Source organism: Apteryx mantelli, chromosome 7, assembly GCF_036417845.1.
Source record: "Apteryx mantelli isolate bAptMan1 chromosome 7, bAptMan1.hap1, whole genome shotgun sequence".
Lineage (NCBI taxonomy): Eukaryota > Metazoa > Chordata > Aves > Apterygiformes > Apterygidae > Apteryx > Apteryx mantelli.
In genome coordinates this window covers 20,929,330-20,941,557 of record NC_089984.1, presented here as the reverse complement: position 1 = coordinate 20,941,557, position 12,228 = coordinate 20,929,330, and the positions used below count along the sequence as shown (strand labels likewise).

Genomic DNA, 12,228 nt, shown 5'->3' with positions numbered 1-12,228 from the left:
CCGCCGCCGCCGCGCCGGGACAGCGAGCCGCCACCGGGCCGGGCACGGGGGCGTCCGCGCGCGGGCGCCGCGGGCCATGGGCACCTAGAGCCGCGGGGTCCCAGCCGCCAGGGGAGAGGCGGCGGCCGCCCCCCGCCCGCGCCTGCCGGCGGCCGGAGCCGCCCCCCCTCCGCCGCCCCCTCCCCCCCCCATGGGGCCGGAGCCGCGGCCCGCGGCCCCCCGGCGCCGCTGAGGAGCCGCTGCCGCGGGCTCGCCGCGCCGGGGCCGTTTGCGCGAGCTCCCCCCGCGCTGCCGCCCCCTGGTGGCGGGGCCGCCCGGCGACGCCTGGCACCGGCGTGAGCGAAGCGCGAGCGCCGGGGAGCGGCCGGCGCGGCGGCGCCTTCCCCTGCCGCCAGCCGGGGCTCTCGGGGCAGGCGCGCGCCCGTCTCGGCTGGGAGCAGCACCCGGCGGGCTGAGCGGACCTCGGCGCTCCGGCGCGCTCCGTGGACATAAGCGTTTTTTTAAAACTTTTTAAAGAACTTGTTTTCTGGGATTTTTACAAGCTTCCCTTGTTTTTGTGTTGTTTTCCTGCTTCTCCCGCTTCAGATAGCAACTACGCTGTTTTTCCTGGTGTTGTACAGGGATCTGAATGGAGTCGAAATTTTAAGTGTTACAGGAGTCCTCAAGTCCATCCACCTGTTAGAGTGAGCAGTTCTGGGTTTTGTTTTGTTTTTTTCCCTCCTTGTCTGTTGGATGTGATGGAACTCATGTTTGCAGAGTGGGAGGACGGGGAGAGGTTTTCATTTGAAGACTCTGATCGCTTTGAAGAAGACTCTCTTTGTTCCTTCATCTCTGAGGCAGAGAGCCTTTGCCAAAACTGGAGAGGATGGAGGAAGCAATCAGCTGGACCCAACTCTCCCACTGTCAAAATGAAAGGTGAGGTCACCTAGTTTCCTGGGGGTGTTCTTGCTATGTAGGAAAGTTCTGGGGCCGGGAGTTGGTGGGTGTAGAGATTTACAGAGGAAGTATCAAAGGTGCGAACGGAAGTCCGATGTATTGAGAAGACAGTTGTTAAACAAAGGTGGCAACTGAGAAATTTACCAGAGAATTTAAGAAAAAGTTGTGTTCTAGGCAAGTTATCATCTGCATGTTTTCCGTACTGTTGTAGTGCTTCTTGTCTGAATATGTTTCTTGAGCTTGTTCTTGAAAATCTGAAACCGGTTGTCTATAAAGAAGCTGCAAACTTGGCTGGGAATAATTATACATAGGTTCCCAGTTGCATTGATTGAATTACACTAAGGTTTCACAGAGGTTTTTACAACTACTACAGTACTAATGGAGAGGCATGCAAGCCTTGTTTGTATAGAGCAGTCTATTTTCCTTGTTTGTTTACATTTCTATTTTTTCTCTTAAAATAACAAACTTTCTTTTGTAGTAGTAGAGCAAGAAGGCCTTAAGAAGTGACCAAGCTACGGTGTGTCTGCTCCGTGAGAGTTGTTTTACTTCCTTTCTCCTGACAGTCATTCATTTCTGATAGCAGGCAGAAAATCATACAGTATTAGCTATTCAGAAACTATTTAAATCTATTGTATAGCTGCTAACTCTTTTTTTTTAATTGAATCATAATTTCTCTTTTATCCCGATGCATCTTGACCCTAGAATTCAGGTGGAATTTACACTGTGCAGAGCTAGGCATATAGTTAGTAGAAATTACACAAGCCCTTTCTCCTGTTCCTTATATCTCCTTTCTTTTCTTTCAGTCCAGTGTCTGTACTTTTCCTGTTACTGCTGACCTTCGTGACCATCAGCTGCTGTGTTAATATCTTCCTATTTGGAACTACAAAACCTCATTCTCTTCTGAATGTTGGCCTTATAAGAACAGAGAACTCAATTTATAATGAATCGTGCTGAAATCTGGCAGTGTTATGATATAGGCAAATACTCATTTGTCACTAGATTAGGACCAGAAAGTACTTTTGCATTAACCATTGGCTTTCCAGAACAGATTACATTTTTAATTATTAAGAAATTTGAGAACTGGTTGTAGTCCAGGATATATAACCTCCTGTGTCTCGGACTAGACACTATTAGACTGAGGGTAGGATGAAAATTAAAAAAAAAAAAGGGGGGGGGGAAGTGCTGAATAAATGTCCAAGTTGGGTAGCTGTTTTAATATTCTGCTGTCAGGACACGTTGGTTTTCATAGGGAACATTCTAATGGTGTAAAGAAGGTGAACAGTGTTAATATTGTGCGTTTTAAAGCTATGAATCCTGAGATGCAGAAAGAAGGATTGGGCGCAGGGCAAGCATATAAACTATGTGTTTTGCTTTAGGTCATGTTGCATACACTGACTCCCTGGAAGGGAGCTGAAGTATCAAAAACATACTGCTGTGGAAAAGGAGACATCACTAGTTCAGCAGAGGTGTTTGAAACTGGTATGCGCAAGATCTGCAGATCAGATTCATGTTTGAAAAGGTGGTTGTATTTGTTCAACTTTGAGATGCTTTTTGCTGATTGTTCTTCACTGGTTCAGTGTACGATTACATGTTTTGCTGGGTCCTGCTCTAGTTCCTTTAGCCTTCTTGACTGAATTAAAAGCAAGCAGTGATTGCTCTCTCTGCTGTCATCCACTTGTTGCATTAACAGAAAAATGACTTCAGTAGATTGTGCATATTCATAATCCTTGTTGTCTTTCACACCGTATCGAGGTGCGGTTGTTTCAGGTTCTGCAAACTTGCATAGGCAAACTTGTATTTTTGTACTTGGTTCATATTTTTTAGGTATTATTTGCAGAGAGACTTAAGTCCTTTTTTATGAAAGTGCTTATTTTAGAAAACAAGGCAGACATTCCAAAAGGATATTGTTGTCTGCTTTACAGGCGTTTGCTGGCAATTCCCAGGCTCTGGTCAGGGTTATTTTGAGAAGTATGTGAGCAGGGATTCACTTCCTAAATAATTATTTATCCAGTATAAAAAGTCATATATGATATTATCAACATGGAACACTTATAGGTGTTAATATACACAGCATGTTGTCAGTGTGTCTTGCCTGACTAGGGGTCTTTCATCTTCTGGGATGGCTTTAGATTTCAGAACACCTGTACTGATTTAACTATTTTCAACACCTGTAGGTGATAGTGTCTTTGTAATTAGAAGAACAGTTGTTGATAACTTGCTAGATCCTGAGGTGGTCAGTTGTAAGGAGTCTTCTAAAATGTGATAATTCTAAATTCAGCTTGTGTGTTTTTATTTCCACAGTTTTACCATTTTGCGGTGGCCTGTGGTGTGGTTGTAGTAGTGTAGTTGCCTGTGCAAGCCAAAAATTGGGTTAGACACTGATTTCTTCAATTTTGAACACTAAAGGAAAACAAAAGGAATTATGTTCTTTTAGCCTTTTCCTCCAGTTTGGCATTCAGCCTGTGTTTTGATTTGGGATCAGTCAGACAAGTTATGTAATAGAAAGGATTTCTAGCTTTTTCAATTGTTTTGAAATTGTCCTTGTGAGCGTCCAATTCTCATTAATTAGTTCAAAGAGAATTGTCCTGGGACTGGCAGAAGTGCTGTTGGCTTGGGATTCCTCCTCTTTAATAAAAAATAAAAATAAATAAAAAACAGGACAGAAACAAGAAAACCCCACCACTACTGGTGGATTTCTTACTTTTCACAACTTTTTATTTTCTTCTTGGTTGATTTTTTTAATATTATGATTGTGTTTGATGCAAATTTAAATATAAGGCTTGGGGTAGCTTGTTGGAAATTCAGTTACTCTTAGCAGAGAATCCTGTCTGTAAAACTGAGTTATTCACTAGCTTGTCAGTCACCCCATCGACTTGATAGAAAGATGATGATAGGTGGAGAAAAATGTCTGAGCTTCTCCAATATGATCCTTGGAACTGATTTATTTATAAAATCAAGTATCCTGAGTAGTTATATCAGAAACCTAGGATTGTAATTGGTTGGGTTTTCTGTCCTGATTTAATTTTCACTACCTGAACTTGTGATAAAGTCCTTGTAGAAATCCTCCTAGAAAGGAGTTTTCTCTTTAGATGTAGGATCAGTAATGTTAAGGAGGAATGCATTGTGTCCGCTGTATGGATGCTCTTAGCTTTTGAGTCTGCTCTCAGTCTCCACTGCTTCATTTATACTGATATCCATGAGGAAGCTTTAGCACGTACATCAGTTTAGATGATGCCTTTAGGAAAAACAGTCCTTTCCAACTTATTTAATAGTTTTGAGCCTTTATTTTAGAAAAGCCTTGTTTTCACTTTAGACAGCCTTGATTGCTTGCTTTTCCCCTTTGTTTTTTCATTTTGAATGAGATAATGCTTGTAACTGATATTTGTCCATTGCCGATGTACATCATTGATTAGAAGCTTTCAAATGTACTAGCTGAAAACAAGGAACAGGCAGATAGTGAATTTATCACTGAAGTTACATGATTAGGTGTTTTGAAGAACAATGTCTTTGCAGTGTTTTTAGAACCAGTCGGTTCCCCAGATTGGTTTGTGACTCCTGCTCAGCTTCTTCTAGATCAAATTACATTTCACCAATTTATTACTCTTCTACCAATGACTGCCCCCGTTTGCCTTTTCTCCAGTTTTCTATGTGTTTTTTGTTTTCCAGAAAGCATTATGAGAGCCATTATGGTCCCCTGACTTCCTTTTTCACTTCATAAAATACTTGCATTTTTCATTGGCAGTTGAAATAAGTCTAGTGTTTCTGCAAAGGTTTTGTTATCAATTATCTTCATGTAAGGATTTTTGTGACAGAGGTCTTAAAGTCAGAGTAAACATTCAAGTGCATTCATCCTCTCTCCAAACCCACTGTGGCTTTGTTTCTTCTTGAAAGTTCCAAAACTTTTTCCCACCCTTAGTCCCTTCTATTTTACAACTTCTTAAGAACAAATATTTACCTAACACTTCAGAGGTTGCCATAAATAGCTGTTAAGTAGTGCGTTCACAATTTTTTCTGCTCAGTTTGTATTTATTCATTCACACCAGCTTCTACTGGAAGCATGCTGATGAGTTGTGTTAAAACTATTTTCAATAGGTAGCTAGTGAAAAAGCTTGATCTTCTTCCCTCCCCCATCCACCCACCCCAACTGTAAGCTTGAACCATCACAAAGTGTGTGGCAAAACCCATCAAACTAAACTAAGAATTGCAGGCAGTGATCTCCTAGAAAACATTCTTATTATCCAGACACAAATGGGTTATGGTAGCATTTAGTTGAAAGTTGTATGTTGTAAGATATAGTGCTGTAAGGTGGTAATAAGAAGTGCAAAGCTTCTTCCAAACTGCTAGGAATACTCACTTAGTAAATTTGAGACGCAGCGCCTCAAAAAAATACAAGCTATGGAGATGGACTGTTTGGCATAGAGTACAAAAAGCCTGAGGGGAGGATATGATCAGTTTAGAGAGAAAACCTGGTCAAAGTCTGAACAGTATCTACAGTAGTAAAGTGACAGTGACTGGTTTTCATTAATTAATAAGGACAATGGCTTGAAGAGTAAAGCTTCTTCCTCGGGATTGCCAGTAACTACTTAATATATTAAAATTAACTCTAGCGCAAAAAATAATTGCAGAAAGCAGCAGAAATGCGTAGTCTCTTTCAAATTCATACTGTAGTCTTCAGACTTTTGTTCTTCTCAGAGAAGAATGTTGGTGTCATCCAAAGTATCCTCTCTTTGAGCCTGATGAAGCTGAAAATGAAGACTCTGTGGTTTGCTGCCATTTTGTTACTGACAATTACTGTGTATTATAAGGCTAGAATTGATTTTTTTTCCTGCTTTATTTGTGCCTCTGATATTGGGAGGGAGATTATGTAATCAACCTATACTTTTGGGAGATACTGATGTAATGCATCTTTTTTAATGTAATATAACACATGACAAATCTGTTTTAGCTCAAGTGTAATTATAATTGTTGTAATATATCCAAATTCACTAATAACATTAAAACCCCCAAAATGATAACTGTTGAGCAAAAGTCATGTATAGCTGCTTAATGACTTTCTTTACAGAAGCAATAGAATTAAGAAGCTAAATGTAAGTGAGAAGATATCAAAAATGCTTAGGAAATGAGCAGAGATGAGGTGTCCAAAGAGAAATGGTCTTTGTGGTAATGTAAAAGAGAAGGCTCAGCTGCTAGCAGGAAATAGATTTCTCTACGTTTTCTTGCCCTAGTAAAGGGATTTCACCTATTTTTGAACTATAACCCAGTTTGTATTATAATAGTGGTTGGTGATGCTGTTGGCCCTCTATACAGCAGTGACAAAAGTTCAAGTTGAGGAATGACTTACTGGAGTATCAGTGTTGTAATACAAGGTACAAAGGGGTGTTGTAGGTTCATTAGAGCTGAAGATACTGCAGACAAACTCTAGAGATGGTCACTTATTAAGACTGGCATAATTAAATACATTGCTTCAGAGATGGAATGGAGATTTCAGAAGATGTCTAGAAGTTTCCACTAAGCAAAAGGTTGCTTTACAATGTGGTGATACATCTATCTTTTTGATGAATGATGAGATGAACGGCTCTCACATTTGTCTCCTCATTCGCTTTCTACTGTGCCTTTTTGAGATAGTTGAATGTGTGTACTCCTCTCTCCAAGAATGGATATGGAAGAGACCATATAAAGAACTTATCAAGAAGAGGGTTTTTTTTTTCCTACTGAGATTTTAATGGACCAATTCAATTTTAATTCTAATGTTGTCTCCTGGCCTCTTGCTTTAAATAGGTTTCTCTTTCCCCACCAGAAGTTTTGCACGTTCTTTCAGTTTCTTAATGTCACATCTTTTTACTGGGAGGCCTTCCTGGATTCCCTGGATTTTTGTTTTTGTGTTTGTTTTCTCCTTCCTTTCACCTTCAGGAGATCCTCATGTTGCGGGATGACCAGAGATTACAGCTGCTGTATTTGAATCTCAGGCTGCCTGGAGCTGTAGGGGTTATCGTTCTCTGTGGCGTGCCCAGCTCTAGGGAAGCAAGGATAAGGATCCAGGTTTGATCCTAGGCTCTGAGTTGTGCTCTTCCTTTGTTTCCTATCTCTTTTTTTGTCTTCCTCTTTCTTCCTTTGACCTGTTCTTAATTGCTAAAAAGTGGGGTTTATTTTTATCTATTTATTTTTTACCTGTAGATAGTTAGTTCTGTCTTGAGGTAAAAAACAAAGCGAAGATAAGACCCCTCAGTTTTTCTCTCAAGCTAAACTTCAGGATTGAAGTGTGTGGTTATCTGGACAAATGTAATTCTGTAATGAAACACCAGTATCTTTTGTTCATTGAGTATTTTACCTCAGGATAACTCAGGTTAAAACAGAGTCTTTTCTTTTAATGCTCAAAAATGCTTTTATTGCTTATGTTACTTCTTTGAATGCTAACAGCAAAAGTTATTTTCTTTGTTAAATTAATCTGTTTGAATTCATATTTTGTGCTCTAAGCAGGAAGAGCAACAAGAGACTAATTTTGTATATCTGAACCACTACAGAGTGTCTTGTGTCTGGAGCTATGTCCCCACTGCATGCCTGGGGTCACCCATCGAAATAGCAGTGAGAGATAAAACTGAAAAAAACTTGCTGCTGCTTCTGGAGTGTTGCTGATAAAGGGCAAAAGCAAAAGAGATGAGTTTTGTTTTTTGTTGTTTTTTTTTTTTAATGGATACATTCTAGAAAATGTAGGAGGAGATGTAATTCCTGCCCTGATGAAAACCCTGGAAGATTTTTAAATTAGGGCTTGGTTAGCCATAAAGTGTGTCTTCATCACCAGGCAAATTACTCAATGTCAGAATCTGCATTTTCTGGGTCTGCTTTTGAAGAGTTAAGGTCCTATAACACGAGTGAATCTTTCTGACTCATCGCTTGACCAATAGAGATTTTTGTGCAAGTTGCTGAGGTCCAAAAAGTGATTGGAAGTGTCAGGAACCCAAACCCAAACAGGCTTGTTCAGTATGCGGAGATGGCCTAGTAGCCTCGTAAACTGAACTGAGCTGTTACCAGTTTTGTACGTACCTTGCTCTATATTTGTGTTGCCTCTAGTCTAAATGTAGTGGTGTGGTCTGTATGCTTGAAGAGCCATCAGTTAAATGCAATTTAATATGCAAGTTTAAAACTTTGGAATTCCAGTTCAGTTTGAGGAAGAGCAACAAAGCTATAGCATAATCCATGTACAGAAAAATAGCACCTTTCATACAGTGTATTTTTATTGCATCTTTAGTGAGAAAAGAACTGCAGGTATAAGGAAGTGAACTGATCAGACTTATCAAAATGTATTTTCTAATATAATATACAGAAAGTAAAAATTTTTCTTCACACTAGTCCTGGAAATAAAACTCAGATGTTGACTTGTGACTAGTCGTGTCCTGTCCCATCCCCCCCCCCTTTTTTTTCCTCTCTCTCTCCGAAGTGGTACCTACGCAAATCAGTGTCTTATTTTGTAGTGTTGGGATAACTATGGTGAAATTGAAGGGAATTGTGAACGTATTACTGATACTATTCTTATGGACAGGAGAGTGGTTCCTTATCCATGTCAAGCTCTTGATAGTCCATGGCTGTGGAGTAATATCATTTTTACTAATATGCTGAGGAAAGGATAAAACAGTGAATGAAATGTTGAGAACAAGGAATATGAAACCCAGAAATAAGGAGTAAAAGAAAAAAAAAAAGAGAGAATTGAATGGCAAGGGTCATAAGGTATTCTTAAAAAGCAAGCAAATAAACAAAAAAGTTCTCCTCTCTGCTCCCCCCTGCCCTACCCCTAAAGTATACCTTTGGGGGAACTGAAATGGACATCGGTGATTTGGCCAAGATCTCTCAGGCCGGTTGTTAAATCAGGAACAGAAACCATCTCCTCTTAAGTGTCCATTGTCCTAATTATTATAAATTACTTTGTTCCAGAGGAAGAAAAGAATGCACAGCTTCAAAAGATGTTTTACTTTGAACTTTTGGAGTAAATATTTGGCTATTTAGAATATTCATAATTAATTTTGATATAATACTTCTTGTTTTCATATCTTTAAGTAACATACCCAAAAAGTCAAAAACAATTTATTCCTTAGTTCTTAAAGTGTAGGAATGTCTTTAAGATGTCATTGGTTGGTTTAGACTAACAACTCATTTCTCTCACCTATCTAATTTTAAGTCTAAAATCTAGTAATAAGAGTGTCATGGCTAGAAGTAAATTTTTCAATTTTATTTTAATGTGCTTTATCTGTATTGCTCTCTCTTCCCTCCCTCCTCCTCCTTTGTTTCCCTACCCTACCTCCAAAAGTAAAATTCAAAATACACACATCAACTAGCTAAACTATTAGGCCTAGATTTTTTTTTTTTTAAGATTAAAATGTAATGATGCATAATATACAAAATATTTAAAATATTAGTTCTAATGTTAAAATTCCATGTCACACCTTTCTAAGTTACCTCCCCTGAGGTTGTGTAGCCTTGGGCAATAACTGTAGGTTTACCAGCCAGAGGGTTCTCATTCTGCTTAAAACCTGTGTGGGTCTGAATACATCCTTTCTTCTTTGTTTCTTTATCTGCAGAAGGGCAATAACATTCTGGCAAGACTGTGGATGTTGTGCCTCTTAATAGTTGTGTAGCATCTTTAGCAGAAAATACTGAAACTGATCTTATCTGACCTTATTTTTTGATAGTGCATTAAACATTGTTGGCAAGGCTTACGAAAGCTCTGCTGTTTTCGTTATGCTTAATTCATTTATATCTGCCTCCATACAGCTGGAAACTTATGTTTTTTGAAACGAATGAAACAAAGGAACTCTGTCAGGCTGTGATACACCTATTACTTAAAATCACCTGGAATTGCAGAAATTGAAAAAAGTGATGCTGCAAAAAGTGGTTTTAATAAAATATTGTTGCTATTATGAGTCATTATTAGTGTTTCTAGACTGTTCCAACAAAAAGTGAAAAATGTTAGTATTTAACAGTATAAGTTAGGAGATGGTCAAACATGCTTAATATGTATATATTCAGTTGGCAAATCTGTGTGCTGATTTTTCTGTATTTGTATAAAACTCTACTGGTGTGTGGTCAGCCCTGAAAAATTTCTGATGTTAAGACATTCTCTTTCCGCAGGAGAGAGAAACCTGAAAAGGGTGCAGGGATAGTGCCTCGAAACAAATTCTTAGCATCCCTCGTTCAGCTGCAAGCAGGGGACCTGTGTGTTATTTCTTGATGTCTCAATGTCTTTTATATCTTTCTTTTGTCCACTGGGTTTAGTTCTGTGGCTGTGAGGTATGTAGTAGAGCTTTCAAGCTTCTTTTTGATATAGGATAAGGATTGGTATATACAAGACAGGGAAAGGATAAATGGATAAGTTGGGGTGGGAATCTGTCCTCAGAAGACAGCTTATCCCTTCATGGGAGAGAAGTTGGATGCTGCAGTGCAGGAAAGGGAAGAATAGACTGGAGAGAATGAAAAGGAGGAAGGTCAGAGACGAAAAACGATGTAGGGAAAGATGGCCACTTCGCTTACAAAAATATAGATTGATGGTGTGATAAAAGAAATCTTACCCAGAATCTGTGTGTACGTAATGAAAATCTTTACAGGAAGGCATCCGGCTGTGCTTTTTTCTTGCAAGTCAAGACACTTATGAGGTGACTTGATAAAACAGTGGGCTGGTAAACATGTGGGCCATCAATTCTGTCTTCCTCTTCTGTTTACAGAGGTAAAACATTTAAATAGGCAACGATCACTCTTTGCCATTCAAAAATACTGGTAAAGATTAGTAATTTACTGGTGGAGCTCTGAGAAGAAAATACCAGTTTTCAAAATCATAACTGGTATGGTTCTTTGGGGCTTTTTTGTTTATTTTTTTTTCTCTCTAGATAAACTACTGGAAAAAGTTAATTTCAGCTTTTCTGTTCATTAGGTCTAAGATCTTTAAAGATGCTGCTTTGAGCATGTCTCCCCAGCTAGAACTGAAGAATGGGAAAAGTGAAGCAGCCTTAAAGTAAATGTGGCCAAGTTACCATCTGGGTTTTTTTTTTTTTTAAGATATATTTATTAAAACAATGCTTACATGTAGCTAAACCATTGTTATTGGTGTCTTGTCAATGTTTGTGACAGAACCAGATTCCTCCTTGAAGTACAGAAAAGTTTGCTAAACCTGTGTATATTGAGTATTGTGTGACCTTATGGAATGTGTCCGTGTCTTGTTTCTTGTGCTTGTAGGACTTCAGCTTTTCCTGTTCTCAGTATATGTTCACATTTGCCTGACTTTGTGTATTAACAAATTATGATTCTCAAGAACTTACTCTTTAATCTTTTTTTCTTTATTAAAAACACTGTACTGGAATTCTTAATTTGTAAATTTGCATCTGCCTCATCCTCTAGAGAGGATGCACAAACTTGAATCCTCATTAATCCATGTTAGAGGCTAATCAAATAGTTTGATGATGACTTGAATGCTTAAGCTCCATGCTTTTATGAAGCACTGATTGCTAATGAATAAAACTATTGGTAGCAATTTGACTTCTAAACTTCATGGTAGTCTTGCTGGTGAGTTAAAATGTAACCAACAGCTGTAACAATGAAGTGACAACATCTGCGAGTCTAGTACCTTTGTAAAGTCTATAAAAGACATCATTTAATAATTCTCTGGAGTTGTTTACAGTTCCTGCTGCATATTACATGTGATTGCATTTGCTACCTCATATTTAGGTCAGTAAATGCTGAGATGGGAGAAAAAGGGAAATGCAGCAGTAAATCTGTTTAGCAGAGCTAGCTACAGAGGCCAGGTGAAAATATTTGTAGCTTACACCTGTACCTAACTTTCATGCTTGGCTTGAAGGGAGGGTGATCTTACACAGAAAAGTTAGTTGTGTATGACCCAGACTGCCTCTGGAAATTTTCCTTGACTAATTGATTGCCTTTAAAGCAGTAGTGAGCAAGGGTCCGCTAAGCTGCTTAGCCTTCTCAAGGGCAGGGAGTTAGTTTTCCCTGGCTGGTTACAAGCAGCAAATGTTTGCAGAGTTCTGGAGATATTTTCAGAGGATGGCTGACTTTGCCTCAGTCTCATGCTGTTGGAGAGGTCTTATGCATCTGACTGAGCAGACTCGTGCAATGGAGTGTATTTAATCAATGCCTCACAGTTTTTGAGGGAGTCTTTCGTTATTATTTTTGTGCGCTGAAAATGATAATGTGCTTGTAATTAGTAAATGTTCTGTAGCTCCTTGCTTGTTACATATATTCCTCAATGCTCACTTTTGGGACTTGCACACAGCATCTTCTCCCTTTGTTCCCTCC

General features: G+C 39.2%; 1 protein-coding gene across 5 annotated transcripts in view; it reads left to right on the top strand.

The window, feature by feature from the left end:
- The first annotated feature begins 428 nt into the window (after positions 1-428).
- Positions 429-12,228, top strand: part of ZSWIM8 (zinc finger SWIM-type containing 8) — a 63,425-nt gene continuing 51,625 nt past the window's right edge. For all 5 annotated transcript variants that reach the window (XM_013960280.2, XM_067299917.1, XM_013960279.2 and 2 more), the window contains exon 1: positions 429-915. In XM_013960280.2, the coding sequence (XP_013815734.2) occupies positions 738-915 (178 nt within the window). In that variant the 5' untranslated portion in view covers positions 429-737. The remainder of the gene's footprint in view (positions 916-12,228) is intronic.